Here is a 24,597-nt window from a genome sequence, read left to right as displayed (position 1 = left end):
AATATCAGAATGTGGGCGGCACCTGCAGAGGCCCAGGTCCCGGTTGTTGTCTCTGGCCGTTTTGGCTCTTTTTACGCAGGCAGGGCTGTCTGGTTTGGGAGCTGGAGGGGTGCAGGGGTTCTTCTTGGCCTGGGTGACAGTGGCAGCTGCTTTCTTTGGGGTGCTGTTGTTGCTGCTGCTGGTGGCTTCTTCTTCTTCACACGTCTCAGTCTGCTTCTTGCTTTTCTTGGCTGCTTCTGCCGACTTTTTTCCTCCACTGGTTGGTGGTGCACGATTCGGAGTCTTTCTAGATTTAGGTGACTGACCGCTTGCCTGAAAGGGTGAACAGGACTAGTTCAGATCTACAGGTTCATGATGCTACGCTTGACACGTTTCTAAAACATTAACATACATTAAAACACTTAACACTCCAAATAATACAGTAAACACAGTAAACATCACTGCTCATAGAACTCGACTAAATAATTAGCACTTGCTGTCACTTTCCACTGATGAAATCAGAAAACTTGAGTAAAAACACATTTTATCATTATTTATACTTCTATTATCATTCTTAGTAATGTTATTGTTTATTATTATACTTATTATTATTATTATTAATCCAAAAAGGGTTAAGGCAGTGCATATCTTTTTAAGAGATTAGTGTTTTATTAGAGTTTTGGCCCAAGAAAAAAAATCTATTTCAAATAAATGCTATTCTTTTGAGCTTTCTGTTCTTCAAAGAACACAGATCATGTATCATGGTTCACACAAAAAACACTTTAATTTTTTAATAAGCAGCTCAACTGTTTTCAACATTGATAATAATAAGAAATACTTCTCAAGCAAGGAAATCAGCATATTAGAATGATTTCTGAAGGATTATTTGCCACTGAAGACTGAGTAATGGCTGCTGAAATTTATATACAAAAAAAGTCTTACATCATCTTAGAGACAGATCTGAAAACATGCGCCTCAGCAAATGAGCACTTGTACTCGTAATGATGTTAACTGGAGGCGGTTACCTTGGAGATGCAAGCAGGACAGTACCAGTCTCCCTCTGGGATGTTGGTTATCTTGGGTTTGTGACAATAGGTGTGACAGCCCTTATCACAGCCATCACACAGCAAAAGCATGTCTTCATTATCGCCCTTTCGGCATATCTGACAGTACTGAAAACACATCAGGCATGTAAGTATGGAAACTACAACATATAGTGTAGATGTCTAAGAAATACACTTCTAGACAGTGACGCCTGTGGTTTGTGCATGACATCACTTACCACTTTCATTATGGACCTTTCCCAGGCGATGGATTTCTGGAGCTGCTGCAGACACATGGCCAGTTGAGAGGAGCTGCGTACCTCACTCAAAGCTTTCCTCCACAGCTTCATCCCTGGAGCAATCTCTTCCTCTGCCCTGCAGCCCACAAAAACACAACGCACAAATCAGAGAGGGGGTTTATTTCAAACCTGTAATTTGTCCTTCCATTAGATTGAGTAGCAGAGACCCTGAGCTTTCAAAAGCACACACATAAACACACAAACACACCACACATAGTGTGATACAATTCTATGGCATGACTTAAAAGCCATACATGAAGACAGAGAGCTGTGGTGTACCATGCACTTAGAAGTATCAGAAAACAAATCAGCTTTTGATCTTTTCAAACTCCATCTGTGCACTGCTGATTAAAAACATGCAGCCAAAAACAGGAAGGGTGCAGGCAAGGGGGGCGAGAGGAAGAAAAAAACATACACAGCACGACAACCAAAAACCCAAAACTGGAGCAAGGGTGAGAACGGATGAACGGGCGAGCAGAGAAGCCCCAGCCAGTAGAGAGAGGGGGAGGGGGAGGATGAGGAGGAATAGAGACTAAGGCTGGCATTCTGGATGACCTACCCTTCCCCTCCAGCGCTAGTGGATGAAGCAGGTGCAGGGACAGTGACTGTACCCACATTATCCAGTTTGATCTGGATGGTGGTCCCTAAGGGGCTCCGCAGGTACCTTCTCTCGATGTGACGCTCAAGCTCTGCCAGTCGCGTCACTGCGATGTCCAATGGGTTGCTGGAGCGACGGATCAGACCCTTCTCTGAGCTTCGCTCCTCCTGAGACTCCGCCCCAGGGCGGGGCTTGGGGAGGGGCTTGTGCTCATAATAGACCAGGTCCTCTCTTTCAGACTGTGGCTCCGGATACGTCCAGCCCTGAAAAGCAAGGGATTGTGGGAAATAGTTAACAGAAGAAATGTCAGTGATTTTATGCATATCTGGATGCTGTACAAACTCTCACCTTGACCTGCAGGCTGGCGGATGTGACTTTGCGCTCCAGCTCCTCCACTTGTTGCAGCAGAGCGATGTCAGTCTCCATGGCCTGCTCCTCCACACACCACTCCTGCAGCGTCTCCACGGAAACCTGGCCCTCGTCGAGCTCGGAGACCTCCATAACTGCCACTGCAAACAAAAAATAAGACAGCCATAAGACCCCAGGAGATATCACACCCGTAAAGCACAGCACAATTCAGCTCATTCTGACAACTGCACGCTTGGCTGAGTCAGTTACACAGTGCTTTTGGGTGCTTTTATGAATATTATTTATGACTGCAAACAAGTCAACTGCGTTTTATACCAGTTTACCTCAAATTTGAACTTGACGAAACAACTCACATTTCTTTTCTTAAAAATTATACTGGGAAACACTTTATTTTATAGTATCCTTGTTACATATTACATGTCACATGTACTTATGTCAGTTATAACAGTAATTATAAATAATTACATGCAACTAACCCTAAACCAAGTGCATGTTGTTAATTAATATTATTCAGTCCTCAAATGTATAATTACTAATATCCCTTTGTGTCCAATGTAACGAGGACACAAAGGGATATTAGGAAAATTAAAACTGTCATTGTTTACCAAAAGTATTAACCAAACAGTTGATGCCAGCCATTGACTTCCATAGTATTTGTTTTCCCCATTCTATGGAAGTCAGTGGCTACCATCAACTGTTTGCTTAACAACATTCTTTAAAATATCTTCTATTGTGTTTTACAGAAACTCATACAGGTCTGGAACAAGTAAAGTGAGAACAAGTTATGACTGCTTAAATATTTGGGTGAACTATCCCTTTAAAATAAAGTGTAACCATATATTTATCTTTTAATACATTGAGTTCCTCTTTTATGGAAGAACAAAAATCACATTAAAAAAGAAATGAAATTTACAGGCATGTGATCAGCTAGAGACATAAAAAGCAGGAAATTCTGACCACGACCCCCATACTTCTTATTTTAAAAAATATAAATTTTATCACATTAAAAGATATATCTTATATTGTAATAAAATGGGTTAACAATAGTAACCAAGCTATCTCAGGCGGTCTTGGTGTTTTGGTCCGCTTGAACAGTTTTCGTGGCTACATCTGTAAGTTAACACATTGTGTTATTTCTTAGAGACTCAACTCACCCTCTCGGTTCTTGTTACAGGTCTGTGCAATGAGATCCATGGATTTCTGCAGCTGCTTCTGCAGGGCTCTCTCACGGATGCCTCTGCTGTGGAGAGCATTCACTAGCGCTTTCAGCTCCTCCATGTCTGTCACCTTCCACCAGCCCAGCAGCATGTCTGCCAATCAGCCAAAACCATTACCACCAACAACCCCAAACAAAACTGGACCAATGACATATTGGTGTTGAGATTTATGGGAGAATCTTGCAGACTAAATGTGCAACATTATTATTTAAAGACTAGTAGAAGTAGTTAAATAATAATAGATTATGAAGTATTTGACTGTACAGCACTCACTCTCTGGTATGGGCAGGGCTTTGTGGTGGTCGTGATTCCTAGGAAGGTCCGGTGCCATTGGAGAAGGAACAGACGTAAGCTTCTCCCCAGTGGGAACAGGAGAACCACTTTTGCTGGTTGAGACGCTGGGTGCCAGCAGGGGGCTGGCGCTGCCCTCCACTGAAGGGTACATGTGCAGTGGGCTGCTACACAGGGGGAGATTGGGGCTGATGACCCCACCGGACCAGCTGCCCAATGGCAAACCAATCAGAGCTCCGCCTGCCTTCACCTAGGAGGAGATGATAAAGAAAAAATATGAGATACAAGAGATCAGTGCATCTCAACCAAAGGGCTGGGGCCCACTAGGGGGCCTCTTAAAACCTTCAAGAAAACAAACATAAAAACTAAGATATTTCTTATTTTAATTCACCTACTCAACAACTGTTTGGAAAAACCTAATATATATATATATATATTAATGAGTTACAAAGTAACGGATTACAGTAACTATATTACTTTTTTGGCTAACTAAGTAAAGTAACGCATTACCCTAATAATATTGGTGACTACACAACTTTACTCGTAATTGTAGTACACGCTTGTTTATTGACGTTAACCTAATGCTGGGTTCCAGACAGACAACTTGGATATAATAACTATATAATTATAATATAGTATTGTACTAGAGTATAATATTATACTTTACATAATAATATATAATGTACATTTTATGCAGTAGCGAGAAAGAAAGAGAGAGAGAGAGAGAGAGAGAGAGAGAGAGAGAGAGTGTGAGAGAGACGTTATTTCCGGGTTTTTTTCATGCACTTCAGCAAGGCATTGCCATATTTACATGCATAAAAACAACTTAATTTATTCAATTATATATTAAAATAGACTTATGAAATGTTTTTTCCCCTCCAGAACTGCACTGAGAGTCATTCTGCGTTCACTTCATGAGCATTTGACCGTTTGATTTAAAAAGGAGTTCAGAAAAAAAAAATTACAGAAAAAAATGGAATCCAGAAAAATTAAAACTGAAAAACTGAATTTGGGAAAAACTGATTTAAAAGGGCCCTAAAAAAGTAAAGTCAAACTAAGTAGTGTTTCTTTTCAAATGCAGTAACTAGTAAAGTAATCTTATTACAATTTACAGAAGTAACTAGTAACTAATTAATTTTTTTGAGTAACTACCCCAACACTATATACAGTATATGAGGAAGCCTAATTTTAAATGTGTGATTTCTAGACCTGGAAACAAAATCGTAAAACACTGTAAAAATTTGTATAATTAACTGCACATTTTTCTACTTATTCCAAGCGAAAACATTTTTACAAATTACAAGAAAAAAAAAAAACTGGTACTGGTAACTGGTAAAGTCAAGGGGTCTTTGAATATTGTTGTGGACAACGGAGGGCCTTCAAAAAGGTAAGAGCCTCTGATTTAGAATTGAGCCACGGGCCACACAATTTAGAAGAAATACTAGGTATCTTATATAAAGTCACATAAATGAAAGAAGAAATCAGTTAACTGTATGATATTATAAATAATTTTTTCAGATTTTTTTTCAGTTCGTTGCGACATTAAACAATCACAACCAATCAGAACATGTTCGAACATTCACATCATCATTACACTTGAGCATATTTCATAAAGCCATGTGAGATTTCCACTGAGATATCACTGTGGGTTGAGCTACCGAAAATTACATGAAAGAAATTGAATCCAAACAACTAACAAATTGTCTTGGTTAGGACAAAAGCTCTGATTAACATGAAAGAGATTTACCGTTAGTCTTTTTATCATGCTCGACACTGTAAATATGAAATATATCTCAAGTAGGATGGGTAATTACTAATCACCTGCAAACTGAGGTTGCTGATTCCACCAGGTGAGAGGTTCAGAGGGCCTGGAGACACAGAAAGAGGAAGCAGATGATGGTGCAGAGAGGAGGTAGATGGTGGAGGTGGAGTTTTGGGCCGCGTGCTGGTGGTGTTGCTGCTGGGCGAGGACTGCGGGTGTGCAGACGGCTGGATGAGGGAGGTGTCGTCGCAGGGAGAGCGAGGCAACAGGCTGAACCAGTGTCCGCTGCGCTCACTGAGGACCTTGAGCAGCTGGTCGTTGGCCAGGAGCTGAGTCTGCACCAGCTGCTGCGGCTGCAGGATGTGCGCGGGGATGCCCAACTGCAGAGGAGGAGGGACTGTGTGCTCTGCGTTCGGGCTGCTGGCCTCTGTCAGCTTAGAGGTAGTTGGAGAGTGAGCTGGAGATGGTGCTGATATTGTTTCCATTGCGGGACAGCCGTTGTGGGTGTGGCAGAGCCCCTTGGCATCGACAGGTGTGCGAGGCAGTTCCTGACACTGTGGGCTATGTGAGGGGAGGAGCTCTGGTGGTTGAGGGGGCGTGGTCACAACCTCTGTTTCCTGCTGTCCTTTTAGTGGGGAGGAGTGCATCTCTTTATTTTCCTCCTGATCGGGATCGATGGGCTTCTCCTCCTCCTGTTTCACCTCTTCCTTCACAGACCCCTGTATCTCCTCATGCTGATCGTCCTCCATGGGCTCCTCTTTGACCTGCACAACTGGAAAGTTTTTCAACCTCTCACGCTCTTTCTCCAGCTCCTTGACCCCTACATTAGAGAAAGAAAGAAAGGAAACATAATTTGCGTAAAATTAATGGAGTTGCTGTACGCAAATGCATTTATGGATAAAAGGAGGGGTAGGTAGATAGACTCACCTTCTCCACTTTCTAACCCCTCTATGTAAACCCCTCCACACTGCGGGAGGACCCAGTATCTGCGGCGGTACCGGTCCTGCCCGTAAGACATGGACCGCAGGGCGTGGGACGACTCAAACAGCTTCCGACGGATCAGGTTTTGCTGCTGTACTCGTAGAGAAACACACATTAGTGGGTCTTTGTGTGGGACTGTAGGTGAAATAAAACCGCTATTGCAATATGGCTTAGTGCAGTTATAAAATCATAAAGACTGCAATTTATTTAAATAAATAAAGTGCAGCACTGTGTTCATTTACACACAAGCAGCTCATGATCTGGTGTTTTCAACGTCTCGGAGTTGCTTGTTTCTTAATCTGCTTTCAGTTTGGTCGTTTAAAACATGCATTTGGGAACACAAAATGCATCAACCACATAAAAAATGTGCTATTATCAACAAGAGAGAAGCTTTGAGGCCAAATTTGATAGTTTAACCTTTAAAAATTTTTAAACATAAATATCAGTTTTACAGTTGTATTTTTATTATTATTATTAATTATATAATTATAAACTATATTATTATAATAATTATTTATTTATTGATTTAGAAGACACAAAACTTTGGCCTAAATTGCATAGCTTTACAGGCACAAATAAGCCTGGACCTTTCTGAAAAAATAAATAAAAAATTTGAATTAAATTATAAGATTTGATTTTACCTTTGACAATTTCTCAATCTGTTTCTCCAGTTCTTCAACACTTGTGGCTGGGTCTCCCTCATCCTGACACACACACACATATACAGGCACAATAAATATAAAAAAATCAGCTAAAGATGGTAATTTCTGTATGAAACTGCACCCGAAATGAATGCGTTTTACCTCGTCGCACGTCTCCACCTTTTTTCCCTTTTTAGCCTCTTCCTCCTCCTCATCTTCATCTTCATCCCCTGCGTCCTCACTGTCATCATCTTCATCTTCGTCATCATCACTATCCCCAGTCTTCCTCTTGCGCTTGTGACCAATGGCAGAGCCGCCCGCAGCCTGAAGCTCCTCCCCTCCAGTGATTGCTTCACGTTTCCCTGTCCGTTTAGCGTAGATTGTTTTCATTCTGCATGAACATAAACACTGATTAGATGGAGACAAAACTAAGATATTATGTACATTTAATGCACATGGCAACATTGGTTTGTGTTTATTGCCTAGTAAGACGCCTCGATTGCAATGTTTGCACAAATCTATTATAGCTAAAAATGCTGTCTAGGTAGAGAAGTTCTGAAATACAGCCGTTATGGTCGTATAAATCAACACTAAATCTGATGATACTCACTTCTTCAATTTGCCCTCCACGATACACTCGTCCTTCCTCAGCACGTTCATGTGCTCCAGGCTTTTGTCGATCTCACTGCAAAAACACAAACAGTTTTGTACTGCCGTAGATACCAATGTTATTTTAATATTATTTGTGTATTATAGTTTTTATTCATTTAAACTAGACTTTGATTTTTCATTTTTATACAAAATATTTTATTTCATCTTTTTTCAACAAAAATGATTTTGTTTTAGTTTAATAACCCTGGTAGATTTATGACATACTTCTGTGATACTGTCAAATGATCAACACAAGCTGTTGAGTTTGCCGTGTTCATTTGCATAAAGTGTTCAAAGCTCTGACCGTCACACTATCTGTGACCTCTCCAGTCTCTTTATGCCCTATTATTTCAAAATGAATGAATATTTCACAATGCCCTAGCAGGCCTGACAGTCCAAATATGAATCATTTGAGTTTAAGAATGCCTTGCATTGGTGTAACTAGTTGATTTTGAATTGATGTTGAAAGGGGTGTGACGTTTCTCAAAAAAGATGGTGTTTGTTTAAAGTGAATATATTATCTTGCCTCATTTTAAAATGTCTCGTCAAGCCATACAGTTAACCCCTTTGCGTGCAAACATCGCTGACGGCCCCAGTTTATTATTGTTTCACTTTCACAGCACATTAAACATCACTCTCTCATTTGATCTGGACAAACTGTGCATCAATGGAAAGTTTAAAGACTCAAGCTTCGATATTTGACCAATATTTTGATAAAACATTGTTGCAGTGACAGATATTTAGTGATTTATGTCAGGAGTGCAAAATAATAAATCCGTATTATGCCACATTTTGAATAGAAATTCACAACTCACTCATATTCAATCACGTCAAGAGCGGTTTATTTGTGTTCACATAGACTCATTGAACAGCGTCAATAAGGATTTATAGACAAAAGATGCATATCTGCGGAGATATATGGATATATTTACTGATGTTTACTTCATATTTCTTCAGACAGAATCGTCATTTCTATTCATTTTCCACGGATTTACGCGATCAGATGATAAACAGCCTCTCCCAGCGATCTCTGTGTGCGTGCAGTAGTCACAGCTCGTGCGGTGTGTGACTCAGACTCTGATTGGGTCTTTCAAACGTCCATCTTAGAGTTTCATATCTGGACACCGCCCCATCGTGTCACATGCTTCCTGCACACTTCCTGGTAGTTATCTGGCCAAAACAACACTGAAACACCTCTGTACACACAAAATATCCGAATAATAAACCCGCGATTACGATAGTAAAGCTTGGTATGAGAATTTCTTGAGATCTGGGGCGTTTTTATAAAAAAAATCGAAAATGTACATCGGAAATGCTAACTTGTGCAGCGATGAAAAAGGCTACAAATAACATATTTTTACAACAGTAAACGACCAAATTCCACCCCTGATCGCTAAAGGAAGTTATTATAAACACTCGATCGGGGTTTAAAGTGAGTTTTAAGTAAAAGTGTACTAATAATTTCATAAATTGTCAGATGTAGCTTGATGCTAACGTTAGCACCAATGCTACTAATAGCAGGTGCTTTTCTTCTTCATAATGCATTTTTGTCTCAATAATTCACGTGAGGTCGTAAGAAAATGTTTTGTTGTATTTTTATAGTAAGACTTTTGATAAATAAGGGCTAAATGCAAAGAGAGACTGAAGTGAGATCGCTGCTTTGTTGCTTTGTAAAGCCTGAAAAACCACAATCAAGGCTAATAAAGGTGGAATAAAAACAAAAGAATAATGATAAAAGAATAATGCGGATAATGTGTCATACCTGGCGGAGGTGTGAAAGACTCGTTTGGTGAGAACAATACAATCATGAAACGGGCAGTTTTCACAGCCAAACACACATATAAAACACACATCAGTGTTTACATGTGAGATCTTACAGAGATGACAAGGGCCATAAATCAATCTGATTAGCCTTCTCTAAAAACACACATGACATGGCCTTAGAAAATATTTCATAAAATTCACAGTTTTACAGATTCGATTATGAAATTTTTTATGAAGTCTTGGAAGACTTGTGGCCTTAGCTACACTGTGTTTTCAAACTCATTTCCTACATCAACATTTTTTTAAATACATTTAAAACATATGTTTTTAATATTTTTATTTTTGTTTTTATGTTTGAGCTTATATATCTCTATTATCATAACAGTCCTGAGTGATTCTGATTCCTGAACAGTAAACTTTAAAGTGTCAGCTTTGTGAACATATGTTGAATATGTATCTAGTCAGAAAGAATCATGAGCAGAAACCTTTTTATTTTGGGTATGTAATTTCGGTCTCCATGCCAAAAAAGGGGGGTTACTAGTAAGGGGTTAATGGTCTATGCACGATGGTCTAAAAATGCCATCGTGTATAAGAGTTGTGTTCTGTACCTCACTGCAGCTGAACTCTAAAAACATAAGTGGAATTGATTGGTTCTTACCTGACCACGCTTTTACTGCAGGACAGCTCATTTACCAGGAAGGCCAGGACAGCGGCTTTCTGAGCTGGTGTGTGGGCCTGAAAGGCTTTGGTCCTTAGACTTGCAGTAAGATCAGCTAGATCAGTCTGAGAGCAGTGAGCTTCCATGTACAGCTGCAAAACCTCAGACACGTTGTCCCGATTCAGACCCACATTGGTCAGGTGGTCACCCAAGATAGACTTAGCCTGATGGAGAAAAGGGAACAGTTGCAATTCTGCTAACCCTTTTAACCAAAGATGGATAGATCATTCATTGCAGTGGCACACTGACTTAGTAAGTGATTTATGGGTTTCATTAAACTGGAGACCCTTTCCTCGATTCAATTATATCACAAGCACTTAGTAGATTTATGTTAATACCAGATGTAAACAGAAATGTGTCTCTGCTGAGCACTGATCACTTCAGACACGTTGATAGCAGATGCAAACAGACCTGAAGGTACACTTATCACAGCGACAATCACACTGAAGTAATCTCCAGGCATTTCCTCCTCACCCTGTGTCCTTGAGGCAACCCTGGGTCCGACAAAGCAGACGAGAGTAGCCGGACCAACAGGTCCTGCACTTGCCCCATGCTGTTGCCCAGGTTGAGCAGACCCTCCTGCAGTATACCCAGAGTGGGCAATTCTGAGGGATCCAAGCCAAGAACCTTCCCAAAGCTCCGCAGGAACTGCACCACCATCAGGCAGTCGGCAAACACACTCCCAGGCAGAACCAGACCATGGATACGAGGAATCTGAGGAAGAGGCTGTAGCGGGAAAAAAAACAGAAATTTGGACAAACAAGTGAGACAGACTATTTGCAAGCATCATGTTGCAATAACATGTTTCAAATGAGCAATGAAATCTGACAAGGATACTACCAAGGATAGTTCTTTTGATCAAATCATGCTAAAAATGTCTTTAGCATGATGCTTTAGTTAAAGTAAAGATTCACTTATTCCATTACAGCCACCAATACTGAGCATGTAATGTATTTGTGTTTGCGCATTTATGCATTTCTTTATTTTCTGAGTGGGCCTTCACCTAGCTTCCCTGTTTTATATTCTGTATTGATGTTTCTAACTTAAGACAATAAAAATATATTCAATAATAATCTACATAAAAACAAATGTCCTTAAAGTTGTTTTGCTTATTCATCCAACATGACTCTAAAATAGGGTGGGGGAAAATTACACTGTCAAATTCTCTAGATCAACCAAACCTGATTGATGTAAATGATTTTGTGGAGTAGCGGCTGAGATTTTAAGCTATTAAATTATTTAATTATATATTCACAAGTCCATGGCTCTCTGATATCGAAAATAATAGTAATAATTATTATTATTATTATTTGTAGTAGTATATTAGTAGTAGTAGTATGTTTTAACTAATTATGGAAAATAATGATAAAATAACATTAATTTGTAAATGACAATTGTACTGTAAAATAAAAAAAAATAACTTGAGAATCATAATTAAACGCGCTGCTTGCTTTACTTGTAAACACACAGCATATCGGCCTATTACTGTCCGCTATTAAGTAAATTGCAGCCTTTGATTTGATAATAACACTAAGTTATATCACAATTATTGTGCTATCAAATTTATTTATTTAATTAAGCTTTTCAGCAACTCACAACCTCCTGTATGGGAAACCTTGTTCTAGATAATGAAATAATAATTTGTTTTGTATTCAGTACAGTTACAACATTAAAGCCACTTAATTTTGGAAGTAACATATTGACTTTCAAAATAACGAGTATTGTTGTTTTTTTTTGACACTGTATAAATGGGACATTATACATACAATCACGCAGTAGCCATTACATTTTAAAAAAGGGGTCTCACATCAAAGTTTGGGTATATTAGCATCAAAAAGTTTGAAAATTCCTGGTCTAAGATACAAGGCTGCCAACCTTCATCATTATGCATCTTTATCAGCACTAGGTGGCAGTATTCTGTCTCAGCTGAATTCAGTGTAAAGTGCTTTGGTGAGATTTGTGTGATGTCATGCCTCTGAGAGTTCTGATTGGATGAGCCTTTATGTTAATAGCTAATTTATTGATGAATAATACCAAATATAACAAAACAAGCATTCTGAATAAAAGTTTCATTTAAGATGATTACAGTTGATTTTTAAACTGCAAAAGTTTGCTCTCGTTTGGTCCTAAATCCAGTTCCATTACCTTGTGATCTGTCAAACACATGTCTTCATTGGGTTTCTTCATCTCACGGATCATCTCCAGCTCCAGCCTCCGGAGCTCCATCTTCCGCTCCTTGTTGAGGCGTTTCTCATCACGTTTCTCTTGCCTGAGGCGTTCACGCTCCTGCGGGGTGGAAGAAAGACTTCACAAACCCGTTGGATGCCAAATTAGGCGCTTTTGACATTAGGGTATTATGTTCGACAAGAAAACTTTGTTTTGGAGAACGAGGGATGTTAAGGGTACTTTATCAAACTACATTAAAATTATTTGGTGAAACACATTCAGGGAGTGTAGCAGAGCAGGTAGACGTGACATGTGAGAAAGCCTTGAGGTGCAGAGAGGAGAGCGGAGTGGTGAAGGACAGTGTTCCTTTATTAATTTATTTCGTTTTGCACACCTCAGCTTTTTTCCGAGCCTCCACAGCTTTCATTAGCATAACGTGCTGTCTTCTCCTCTCCCTCTCCTGAAAAGACAGAATGATTCCATCGTTCAGTGGAGGAAAGCAGAGCATACAGATCCACACAGAGAAAACAAACAAAACGTAGAAGCCAGAGACAGACGATAAAACTGATCAGCGTGGTTTAGCATGTTGCACAGAAAGAGAGAGAGAGAGAAAAGTAGGTGTAGAACAGACACATTGCTATGGCCAGGATGAGGCAGCCACAAAAACGTGTGTTACAGCTGATCAGACGGGAACAAAAGAGCGAAAAGAAAAGCCACAGATGTAATGGGCAGGTCAGAGGAGGAAAGCTGTCGGTGCATCTTGAGTTAGATTAGCGTAGCTACTGTTACAAGCTAATAAGGGAAAATACATCAGATTTCCCTCAGCGTCAATGTCCTGTCCTTACAGTGAAGCACATTTCTATGTCAGTGTTGAGAATTTAAAGTCAACATGAAGCCATAAATGACCCAACTTAATACAATTCAGGTCTTATCGAGTATCTTTCTTTAAAATGTAAAACTGGCAAATAACTACTTTGCGGCTGACATCATTGGATAATGTTAAAAGTGCACTCAGTAATTTGTTGTTTATGTTGCCCTACCAATGTCTTGGAGTCATACTGACATCTAGTGGTGTGGATGTAGCACCATGCACGTTTCAGTTACCAATATAGTTTTGCAAGTGAAACATATTAGATCTACAAATTAAATTATTTAAAAATAAGGGTGTTAACCAAGATGAAACGAGCAGTATTTGTTAATGTGTTATTATCTTAACATGGCTGCCCCCATGAAGAGACCCAGTCCAAATAAATTACAACTTTCTTTGTACTATCCACCTTTTTCCTGGCGTAAAAATGGGAACTACCATTTGTAAATTCTATGGGTCTAGCTCATTTGCGTCCAACAATTTTTAGATGTACTAAACGGTTTGTTTTGCTGCTTAATATTGACAATTGATGTGTCCTATCATATTATTTTAATCTGTTTTCTTAATTAAGAACACACTATTCTGTACTGCAAACAGATGTACTGTTTACTGCACATTGTTATTCTCCTCGTTATTTACCTATGTACCAGCAAATGAAACGGAAGTCTCACCCATAGGCTGACCAGATTTCTGAAAACCAGGGACATTTCCCAGTTTGGTGATCAAAACATTATTGAAATCTAACTTGTGATTATCTTCAAATAAGAAAATGGGAGACAGTGTATTTTTGCATGTTTATGCAAATAATAATTCCATATATCATAATTAATAATTACAATGATTTTTAAGGATTAAACTTAGTTCATCACAAAAAGACTTTACACAAACATTAAAAATAAAATAATAAATATGATAACATATGATAAATAAAAATGTATTGAACAGATATTTCAAATCCAAAAATAGCAGAGTGCATCCTTAACCAATAGCCTATATATATATAAAATTTTTATTTGTATTTTTTTTAAAGCACACCCCCATTCAGATTTGGTAATTAAATCTATAGAATTAAGTGGAAAATTATGTACTGAACTATTTTTTTTCAATATTTTACTTAAATATATTACATTAATAAAGCAAAATGGGCTGCCAATGCAGTTTCATGTTGACTTTAAGGACAAAGCCAATTAGTGTGAAATCTTCATATCTGACCCACAGATGGCATGGAACATACAACAGAGAGAAGTGTGAGTTTCCTCAAATTCTCTCATTGGTCAGGCACTATGAGCTTTGACCTGTACTGATGACCTCACAGGCAGGATGATCAACAGTGCAAATGCAGCATCTTGACAAAGAGTCTGCTACAACATACATACATACATACATACACGCACACACACGCACACACAGATACACACCAACACTCACATTTTCACAGCAATAATGATCGTAAACAATTTTGGGGTGACTTTACACGTGGAATGAGGTGTGTGTGGCACTTTCCACCAATGAGGGTATATACTCAACAGGCTCCATAGACACACACACACACGCACACACACTCACGCATACACATACAGTACACACACACACACATACATACACAAACAAGGCACAGGCCTGCTGCATCAAAGCCGGTTTTCTCTCATTTACACACATAGCAGATGTAGGCAATGCAGTTTGTTTCTTTTGTTCTCTTTTTTGCTTGAAAAGCCATGCAGAAGGAAAATGTAGTTTTGACAGCAGCCAGTGCCACATTTAAAAATGTGCTGCTATGACATCATATCACAACCAGGATTCACGATGCGAGTGTTAGATGTACAGAAGATGAAACATACCCATACCATATCTAGTCTATGCCTCTCCATCTCCTGAGAGAGAGAGTTGGCAGAGTATTATGAGACAGAAAAAAAATCACAGCGTCATTATAAAAGAAAAGAAAAAAATAAACTCAAAACTTCAGCTTGTAACCCCAAAGAGACAGACCCCACTCCCAAAAAGCATGGAAATTAACCAGAAAGAAACAGCAGAAAGTTAAAGACACAATCACATGAGATTCGCCACTTCTTAGATGGGCATAGACTGAACAAATTTAATTAAGCACACTTTTTAACCCATACTGCACAGCATTTCAGATGATGACTGTGAACTCTACAAGAAAAACATTCCCTTTGCCTTCCTTTCTCCTGCATTCTGTAGCAAAAATCACTACTATTATATAAATGGCCATTATGAGACCTATTATTTATGAGTGCAGCGACTGACCTGGTGCTTGAGAATAACAGCCTGTTGGCGTCTCATCTCCTTCTCCTACAAACACAAAACATAAAAACGTTTCAATGCTTCACCAAAACACTCATTATGACACAGCCTAAAATGAAACCTCAATCAGAATCCTGTCTGAGCCTTCGGTCTTAACCACGATTCCCTTTTTTCAGGATTCTTTTATAAATAGAGAGGTCAAAATAACAGCACTTACCGTATTTTCGGACTATAAGTCGCACCTGAGTATAAGTCGCATCAGTCCAAAAATACGTCATGACGAGGAAAAAAACATATATAAGTCGCACTGGACTATAAGTCACATTTATTTAGAATCAAGAACTAAGAGAAAACATTACAGTCTACAGCCGCAAGAGGGCGCTCTATGCTGCTCAATGCTCCTGTAGTCTACACTGAGCAGCATAGAGCGCCCTCTCACGGCTGGAGACGGTAATGTTTTCTCTTAGTTCTTGGCACCTGACCATAAGTCGTAGGACCAGCCAAACTATGAAAAAAAGTGTGATTTATAGTCCAGAAAATAAGGTATTCAAATTTCTCGTAACAATGTTAAAACGTGTACTTTTGAATCAATGCTATTTAGTTTTTACAAGTATTTAAAAGTATTTCTAAAAAAGAACAAAAACAACTGACACCAAACTTTCCTAAAAATAACTAGATTGTGATAACACTATTACTGTGATACAAACGTATTTGTACCATGCAAAACTGTGTTCATCCTGCCCTAAGAAAGGCTATATATTTTAAATGAGTATGCATGATGGCTGTAAAGCTAGCAGACGTGACAAAGTCATAACACTCAACAAAAAACTTCATTTAAATAAAAAAAGGCTTTTTAGAGCAGGATGTGTATTCTAGTGAGGGCCCCATGTGTACAAGACATAAAAAGATGCACTCAGCATTTTTCATTTTCAACAACAACAGCAAGAATCCAGATGTCAAGCTAATTTCCCCCCACGGGCCGGCAGACATCAGTCAAACAGAGGCTCTGCTCCTTTGTTGTGGCCGAGGAATGTTAATAGCTTGCCGCGGTAGGTGAGAGCAAGGGAACTTTTCTTAGGTGGGGGGGTGGGGGTTTCCACGGCGATGATTCATAGTGCGCAAGAGTAGGTGTGTGGCATCTCTTAGCACTCACAAACTGACCTTTATTCGCTTTTCCGCCTCCAACATTTTGGCATTGGCAGCCTCCTCTCTCTTTTTCCGCTTTGCCTGCCAATGCAAAACAGGTCTGGGTCAGACCAGTGCTGCCGTGCTGAGTATAAACCTAAATTAAACATGCTAAACCAACATCTGTTTTATTTATAACTTATACTAACGCTCTGATTGATGTGTCTGCGAGAGGAAAAGCGAAAGCTGGCATCGAAACATTCACACACACGCACACACACACGCACACAGGAAAGCCCTTCTGTCTCACATCTTGCCATTGTTGCGCTTTCTCTAGCTACAGATCACTGAGTAAGTGATTGAGAATGTTTTCTCTTCAAGTCCGTGTCAGAATCAGCGCCGAGATCTTCAATGCTATTCAATATTCCTCGGGGCTCTGACAACGGCAATATAAAAAGAAAGCAAAGGCGAATTAGCTGAGAATTTAAATACGTAATTACAAACAGCAAGAAATCCTGTTCGGAATGGCTTGCCAAGCGTGTCAGCTCCAATTTGATTTTGCCCGGCTAAAACACTTTTGAAGCCTCTATAATTGGGTGAGTAAAGTAAACAGTGTCTTCCTCATGCTACTTATGCAAGAACTGCCATTGTCTGATGGGGAAAAATCTTTTATGTCTAATTTACCTCTGGTTTGAATCACAGGAGGCAGCAAATTTAATATTCAAAAACTGTCCACCAAAACCAATTTAGCATTAGTCCTGACGAAAATTATGCAGAATTCAGAGCCCCAAAATGCCGAGTGATTCTGCTGTGGTCCTTGCTCCATGTTAAACAGGAACTGAAGGGGTTGGCGTGTATTTTAAGAATGTTAAGCCTATTTAAACTCTTTTCATTTATTATTTTCTTCTTTCCGCAGTCACTCCATACCTCGAGAATCTGCTGCGCGCGGAGTTCCTTCTCCATACGGATTTGCTGAATACGCTTTATCTTTTCCTGGTAGTAGAGGAGGAGGAAGTCTGTTAATTGAAAGTGCTGCTGTGCATTTAAAAAAGTCGACTGGCAGCCGAGCCGCAGTCGTAGAAGCACCGTCAGTGTCTTTTTTGAATTACCACTATAATCTAATATCAAGTGATCCTCAGACTGACGGAAAACCGCTTTCCTTCTCAAACTCACCTGCTGTTTGAGAATCTTCAGCTGTTCCTTTTGCTTCCTCCTCTCCTCTGCGGCCATGATAGCTGAAACGGAGCCAGAACGAGATTTCAGCAAGAGTTCTGAACATCGTTGTGAGCAATCGAGTGGTATTCATGATGGTGAAGTACCTTGCTGTTTGCGGGCCTCCTTGGCAGCCCGTGCGAGTGCCTGTTTTTCTAGTTTTCTCATTAGCTTCATCTGAGCCGCTTGCCGGGCGATTTCTGTTATGAAAACAGACAAATCTCTTCCATCAATATATGCATTATTATATATGTATGTGGTGAACAAGTCAAATAGAGGCACTTTACCCTGAGCCTCCAGCTTGCGCAGCAGTTTGGCCTCGGAGGGACTTGGGAATTCGCCCTCTCCTAGATTGGGGGGACGGCTCTTTCGCCGTCTGCCCCCCGAAACTTCTCTGCCGCCCCTCGACTGGCGCTCAGAGTTGGGTGGACGACCTCGCCGACCCTCCATGGCCAAGATATGGGGGATGACCTCTTCTTCTTTGAGAAGAGTCCAATGCAGACCCTGAGGGATGCAGGAGACAAAGGCATGTCAGATTTACGAAGACAACGGTAGAAACACAGAAAGTTTGGTTCCCTAGATGATTTTCACGTCACTAATGATCATGTGACTTTATAATCACTAAACACTGAAGCAGCAAGTTGATTATTTGATTTGATGATAATATTCCGAAATATTATTCTCATTGTAAATCGAAGTCTAGCAAATTAATTAATAAGCATGAAATGAAGTAAATTCGAAAAACAAAAGAGTCAATTTCATTTAATTTTTCATCTATAAACTTTTGCTCCACTTTATCTTTAATCTAAAGAATCTCTTTCAACACACGACAGACAAAACATGAAGTAACACCCTGTGGAAACAACGAGCGCTGATTATTGCACAGACTCCCTGCAGTTTAAAAGGGGAAATTCAGACTATCGGGGTTCAATCAAATTCCCTGCCCTGTTCAAGATGAAAGAGAGATACAGGGAGAGCGAAAGAATACGATCGAGAGAGACAGAGAGAAAAGAAAAGAACATAACAAACAAAACGAAAAAAGAAAAAGAGGAGATGAAAGGCATTCACCTGGGGTCCTTCTCTGGCTTCATAGAAGTCACCAACCCTTATTTTTGCACTGAAGCTAAAATTATCACGTGTGATGTCAGTTATTCCGTATCTGGACAGATACTACAGAAGAGAGAATAATAGTGATTTTGTCAGACAGGACATCCAGAGAGCCATTAGCACTATAATGGTACCAAACTGAAAGCAGCCTAGGACACTTGCCATAACAGTGCACCTAAGTGACCTGCTGGATCTTACACCAATAAATGCTAAATGTGCACTGGGAGAGCAAAGGGGTGGGGAATGAGGCTTCCTGGGCGTTTGGGGGGGTCTAAGCGCAAGGCAGCGAGGAAGACATGTAAAAGTTACCTTTACGACATCCGGGTACTGTCGCAGGCGCTTGCCACACGGGGCATAATACGCAACATCTCCCTGCAGCCGACCATCCACTGTTTTCATCCTGGTCTCTCTTTGCCAGCTGGAAAAATAACACACATTAAAGAAAAAGTAGATAATACAACACATTTGCACAACCTTTCAAAAACTGCTCGATAAACCAAAACATATTTTCATGCAATTTTTGAATGCTAATTTTATTTTATATGATATTGGGCATGGTAATACATGTACTTTGATTGATTGATTGATTATTTAAAGGCATGTCAGCAGCAAGCATATTTTCCTGGCAAGAACAAACAAAAAAACAAAAAACCTATAAGACATTTAGGATTAGTACTAGACAAAATATTTAAAACACAGTCAGGTGATAGCTTTTTAAATATATCAGCTGAACATCTCGGAGTAAAATCGTTAGTCTATTTACGATAAAAACTATACATTCAAGTAAAATATGCTTAACACTCATAGGAAGGCATGATAAACGTTAAATGGCCTAAACGGCACATACCTAGATTTGAAATTACTAAAAACCTTTTCTCTAGAATTTATTTCATATAAGTTTTTGCTGTGGCATTCACATGTACATTGATAATAACATGATAGCATGCAAATATGTTGAATATAACAAGTATCTAAGTACCATGCCATTATACCTGTACTGTGCTATGCCCCTGCCACTTTGTTTTTTTGAATGGGTTTGTAATAATAGAGCAAAGAATTCTGATTTGAGCAGAGTGTTTAAACATCTGCAGTTTTAATGCAATGTTTGTGTGAGATTGGGTGCTCTGTTGCTTTAGACAGAAGCACAGAATGCAGAGCTGCGATTAACAGGTGTTGAGTCATGCTGCCGCCGGCGTGTCATATTTAAACGTACCCCATTTCCAGCGGAATCCGTAAATCATCTTCATTCATCACTCGCTTTCTCTTCGCAGAGCCTGAGAAAGACAACAGCCAGACAAGACACATTATAACGCACACACACTTTAAGCAAAGCGTTTCAATATCTCTTACAAACTACAACTCGCATAATGAGCAAACAACATCACATAAAAACCTTGATTTTTATTTACTCTGCTTTCGATGGTGCATGCACGCATAAAACTTGCTTCTAAAATGCCAAGGAATTTCATTGCAGTTGCTAAAATGTCCTGAACTGTTGGGAGTTTATGATTTAAATTATACTGTATTTTTTTATAAATAAAAAAATTTAACAATTAAAATAAAAAATAAAGTATGGAAAACGGATAATAATTCTGAGACTTGTTTAACATGGTAATTAAATTATGGGTGTTTTTAAAGATCAACTGTAAGTAAAAAATAAATGAACTAAAATCAATTGCATGTAAAAATAGGACATATGATCATCAACAAATAAACATACAATATTGACCCATATTACATAAACTTCTGTTCAAAAGATTGGTTTAGTTAGATTTTTCTTCTTCAAAGAACTTTTATAACTTTTCAGCCTAAGGAATAAATTACAATTCAAAGAAGATTTTAATTTGTAATAATTCTTCACAATATAATGTTTCTGTATTTTTAATTGAACAAATGCAGCCTTATTAAGCATAAGAGACAAAAACATTTAGAAAAACCTTACCAACCCCAAACTTTTGAACAGTAGTGCATGCAAAATTAGCATAATTAAAAATAAAATAAAAAACTCAATATTTGATAATGGTACCTACATATTGTGCATACCAGTTTCTTAATGCGTTACTTTGCAATTTCTAGGGTGTTTTTGATGGTTGCTTAATTTATGTTGTTGTTGTTTTTTTGGCCTGATTTTTAGGCAGGTAAACATCTGATCACATAATAGTAAACTAATAGCTCTCCTCAACAAGCGGCATGAATTAAAATATCATTCATGCCCATGAAACAACCAATGTATGTTCAAGTTTAATGCTTAGGGATAAGGTGTTGTTTAAAATATGAGTAATAGCAACAGTGATATTAATAAAAAACCACAGGAAAAAACTGACAAAATCATCTCTCACACATCTCTTCTTTACAGAAGTGAAGTCTGCAAACAAAAAGGCAGTTAAATGAATCTCTCAGCAGCTCAAATAATGTTCCAAAAGCAAATCATCGCAGTAACTCTTCTCAGCTTATTACAAATTCCTTGCACTTCTCAACAGACACACTTCGGCTTCATTAGAAAAAGCGTTTCATTCCATCGCAGTGAGGGATGCTGAACGCCGTCCAAGAGCAGATGCACTTGTGTGCCATGCTTGCTGGGTTTGTGAGTGTTTTGTTTAACAAATGTCTCTGTTAGCTTGAGAAGGAACAAAATTAAACTAAAGATGACTGTAAGTCAGCCAAACAGAGGTGGCTGATGTGCCTTTCTAACAGGTTAAGGTAAACACAGTTACCTGGGTTAACCCAGATGCCACAATAAGAGCTCTCGTTACCTAACCCTAAACCTGACCCTGTGGAAACCAAACACAATTAAAGGAAACAGATTAATATTAATTCTGTTTAGGTTTTTTTCCTGGAATACAGGCCAGGAAAACAGAGCTCAAACACAACGGCTGGGTCCAAGGACGCACACCCAGATAGACGGGCAAAAAGGGAGCCGAGCGATGCCAGACGCCAGCATTTATCTTTCTAAAAATAGACGCTCCGTCATTTGAGTGTGTCAGCTTGCACACAGACAAATACACAAACAAAAGGGCATACACACGTCACATATTCAACCCCATGCACACTTTGACACCGACCGAGCTCCAAAGGAAGGTGTCGAGCATATCCAGTTTTAGGTTAGTAATGACGTTGCCTGTGGTTACCTGGAGAGGTTCCAACAGAGTACGATGAGGAGGGAGAGCTGTGATAGGTCAAGGCACCGGAGCTGCTCACAACGGTGGGCGTGGCCACACCGGAGGGCTTAATGACTTGGAGGTTTAGTGGCAGACAGTCAGAAAGGCTGTGATTGGTGGAGGAGTTCAGATGGGAAAACCCCTTGCTGAGTTTCTGAGGAGTCTTCTCTCCATCGGTGTCCATCTCCATGACTCCATCCTTGCGCTTCTTTTTACCACCCTCTGAGCCGTTCATCTCGCTGTCTGAATTACTGTCTGACTCTGAGGAATAGAAGACGAGAAGAGAGAACACGAGACCGTAGTTATGGAATTGCTCATTATAACATGTCTTGTGTCATTGGTTGCATCAATGAACCAAATTAAAGAAATGGTCCAAGCAAAAATGACAATTCTGTTATAATTTACTCACTTTCAGTGGTTCCCACTGACTTGCATTGTATTGACAAAAATACAATGGTAGTTAATGGGAACCAAAATGTCTGGTTACAAATATTCTTCAGAATAACTTCTAGTGTGTTTGGCAGAAAAAAAGAAAGTCTGGAAGTTGATTAAATGGTGACAGACATTTTTAGGTGGACAATCCTTCCAAAATGTGATACATTTCCTAGTAAGCATGCTACGATATTCAATATGAAATAATGTAAGGCATATTTCATTAGATCGGGATTTGAGAGGAAATAAAATTAAATAACATTTTGCTGACTTAATAGTGACTTGTGAAATTTGTCATCCACAATCATATTTTGTGAACTATTTGAATGATAATGTATGCTATTTCTTTTTTTTTCATTTTCTTCATATGGAAAAATGTGGCCAGGCTATTCTTAAAACAATCCTCTTTTGTGTTCCATGGAAGTCTATGTATTAAAAAGTGAGTAATATCTGGAATTTTTCATTTCTGGACAATCTATTTCTTTAATGCACTTACAAAACCTCTCTCTTAGGGCATCTCACCTGAGAGACTGTCATCTGAATCCTCTTCATCATCGTCCTCTTCATCCTCCACATCATCGTCCTCATCATCTTCATCCTCAGCAGAGTCGTCGGAGTCTTTGCTGCTGGGCAGCTTTTGCTCATCTCCGCTGTGCTGAAACAGGTCGACCAGAGACTGCACCAGGTGGTTCTGGGATAAACCCCTCCAGGCTTCTAATGCTTTGGGAGTCTTGCTCTTCCGGGGCTCTCGGTTGCGGTTAGGTGTGGGAGACGCAGAGGCGGGGCTCTTACGGCTTCCTGTACTGAGGTTGACGGGCACATCGGAGCGAGATTTGGTGGTAAGGGCCAATGGCATATCCTGGGTGCTCTGGATGACTCCGTTAGGTTGCCCCAGACCTAGCAGGCCATGAGGGAAAGGCAGAGCGGAGGAGGACACACCTTGCGCTGCAGGGGGCTTGGTCCTACCTGATGCTTCGGAGCTGTGCTTAAGAGGGAGCGCAGAGGAGGAGGAGGAGGATGAAGATGAGGTAAAGGACGTGAGTGCCTCTGCCCTCTTTTTTATCTTATATGGGTCCTGCTGTTTCTTTAACTGGAGAGGAAACGCCTGGTCCTGGGACAGGAAAGACTGCAGAAGGAAAAACAGAGAGAACGATGATGGAAAGTAACTATAAGAAGTCTATATCACATCAAGCCTAATTTACTAAAAAGCTGTGCACATCAACAGAAAAGGTTTTGTTATTCTGTTAAATAGCAATATTTTTTACTGGACACTGGAAACATAAATCTGTTCTTATTTTCAGGTCAATTATATATAATAAAATAAAACATTAAAATAATATTACAGTTTAAAAAACGGTTTTTTATATTAATATATTTTACAATGTAAATTATGCTGGCATATTCAGCAAACATTATTTCACCGTAAGTGTCATAGAAATCCTTCTAAAATGCAGATTTCGTGATCCGTTATTAATGCAGCTCAACTATTAATAATGATTTGTATTATCAATGCTGAAAACAGTTTTTGCTGCTTAATATTTTTGTGGAAACTGACGTTTTTTTCAGGATTCTTTGATGAACAAAGTTAAAACAAACAGCATTTATGTTAAACAGCAATCTGTATTATAAATGTCTTTATACTGACTTTTGGTCAATTTATGACATTCTTGCTAAATAAAAAGTATTCATTTCTTTCTTTTTTAAATCTTAATTACCTCAGACTTTTGAATGGTAGTGCATCACAGTTTTCACAAAAATATTAGGCAGCACAATATTTTTTTCAACTTGATAAGAAATGTTCCTGGGCACCAAATCAGCATATAAAAATGATTTCTGAAGGTTCATGTGATAATGGAGACTGGGGTAATGGCTGCTGATATGGCTGTTTTTTTTTTTTAAAGATAAACTGTTTACAACAATGGTAATAACATTAAGGATATAACGATTACGTTTT

At 39.2% G+C, this 24,597-nt stretch overlaps 1 protein-coding gene across 25 annotated transcripts in view; it reads right to left on the bottom strand.

Moving 5' to 3' along the window:
* The window catches only part of LOC128015365 (bromodomain adjacent to zinc finger domain protein 2B), an 82,033-nt gene that overhangs the window by 2,431 nt on the left and 55,005 nt on the right, over positions 1–24,597 (bottom strand). For 5 of the 25 annotated variants that reach the window (XM_052599135.1, XM_052599132.1, XM_052599134.1 and 2 more), the window contains 27 exons: positions 23,166–23,769; positions 22,182–22,472; positions 20,267–20,327; positions 19,363–19,471; positions 19,015–19,116; positions 18,054–18,450; positions 17,908–17,969; positions 17,662–17,727; positions 16,771–16,836; positions 15,613–15,657; positions 15,186–15,218; positions 12,874–12,939; positions 12,459–12,599; positions 10,788–11,039; positions 10,254–10,477; positions 7,791–7,865; positions 7,343–7,571; positions 7,181–7,243; positions 6,486–6,630; positions 5,618–6,378; positions 3,779–4,046; positions 3,443–3,598; positions 2,268–2,428; positions 1,881–2,182; positions 1,262–1,397; positions 1,005–1,151; positions 23–312 (listed from right to left, as the gene is read on the bottom strand). In XM_052599135.1, the coding sequence (XP_052455095.1) occupies positions 23–312; positions 1,005–1,151; positions 1,262–1,397; positions 1,881–2,182; positions 2,268–2,428; positions 3,443–3,598; positions 3,779–4,046; positions 5,618–6,378; positions 6,486–6,630; positions 7,181–7,243; positions 7,343–7,571; positions 7,791–7,865; positions 10,254–10,477; positions 10,788–11,039; positions 12,459–12,599; positions 12,874–12,939; positions 15,186–15,218; positions 15,613–15,657; positions 16,771–16,836; positions 17,662–17,727; positions 17,908–17,969; positions 18,054–18,450; positions 19,015–19,116; positions 19,363–19,471; positions 20,267–20,327; positions 22,182–22,472; positions 23,166–23,769 (5,252 nt within the window). The remainder of the gene's footprint in view (positions 1–22; positions 313–1,004; positions 1,152–1,261; positions 1,398–1,880; positions 2,183–2,267; positions 2,429–3,442; positions 3,599–3,778; positions 4,047–5,617; positions 6,379–6,485; positions 6,631–7,180; positions 7,244–7,342; positions 7,572–7,790; positions 7,866–10,253; positions 10,478–10,787; positions 11,040–12,458; positions 12,600–12,873; positions 12,940–15,185; positions 15,219–15,612; positions 15,658–16,770; positions 16,837–17,661; positions 17,728–17,907; positions 17,970–18,053; positions 18,451–19,014; positions 19,117–19,362; positions 19,472–20,266; positions 20,328–22,181; positions 22,473–23,165; positions 23,770–24,597) is intronic. The other 20 variants (XM_052599138.1, XM_052599159.1, XM_052599139.1 and 17 more) reach the window with 20 other exon arrangements.

This window comes from Carassius gibelio, chromosome A6, assembly GCF_023724105.1.
Source record: "Carassius gibelio isolate Cgi1373 ecotype wild population from Czech Republic chromosome A6, carGib1.2-hapl.c, whole genome shotgun sequence".
NCBI classification, from domain to species: domain Eukaryota; kingdom Metazoa; phylum Chordata; class Actinopteri; order Cypriniformes; family Cyprinidae; genus Carassius; species Carassius gibelio.
Note: the sequence above shows the minus strand (reverse complement) of the source record. Positions and strands in the feature narration are given on the sequence as shown.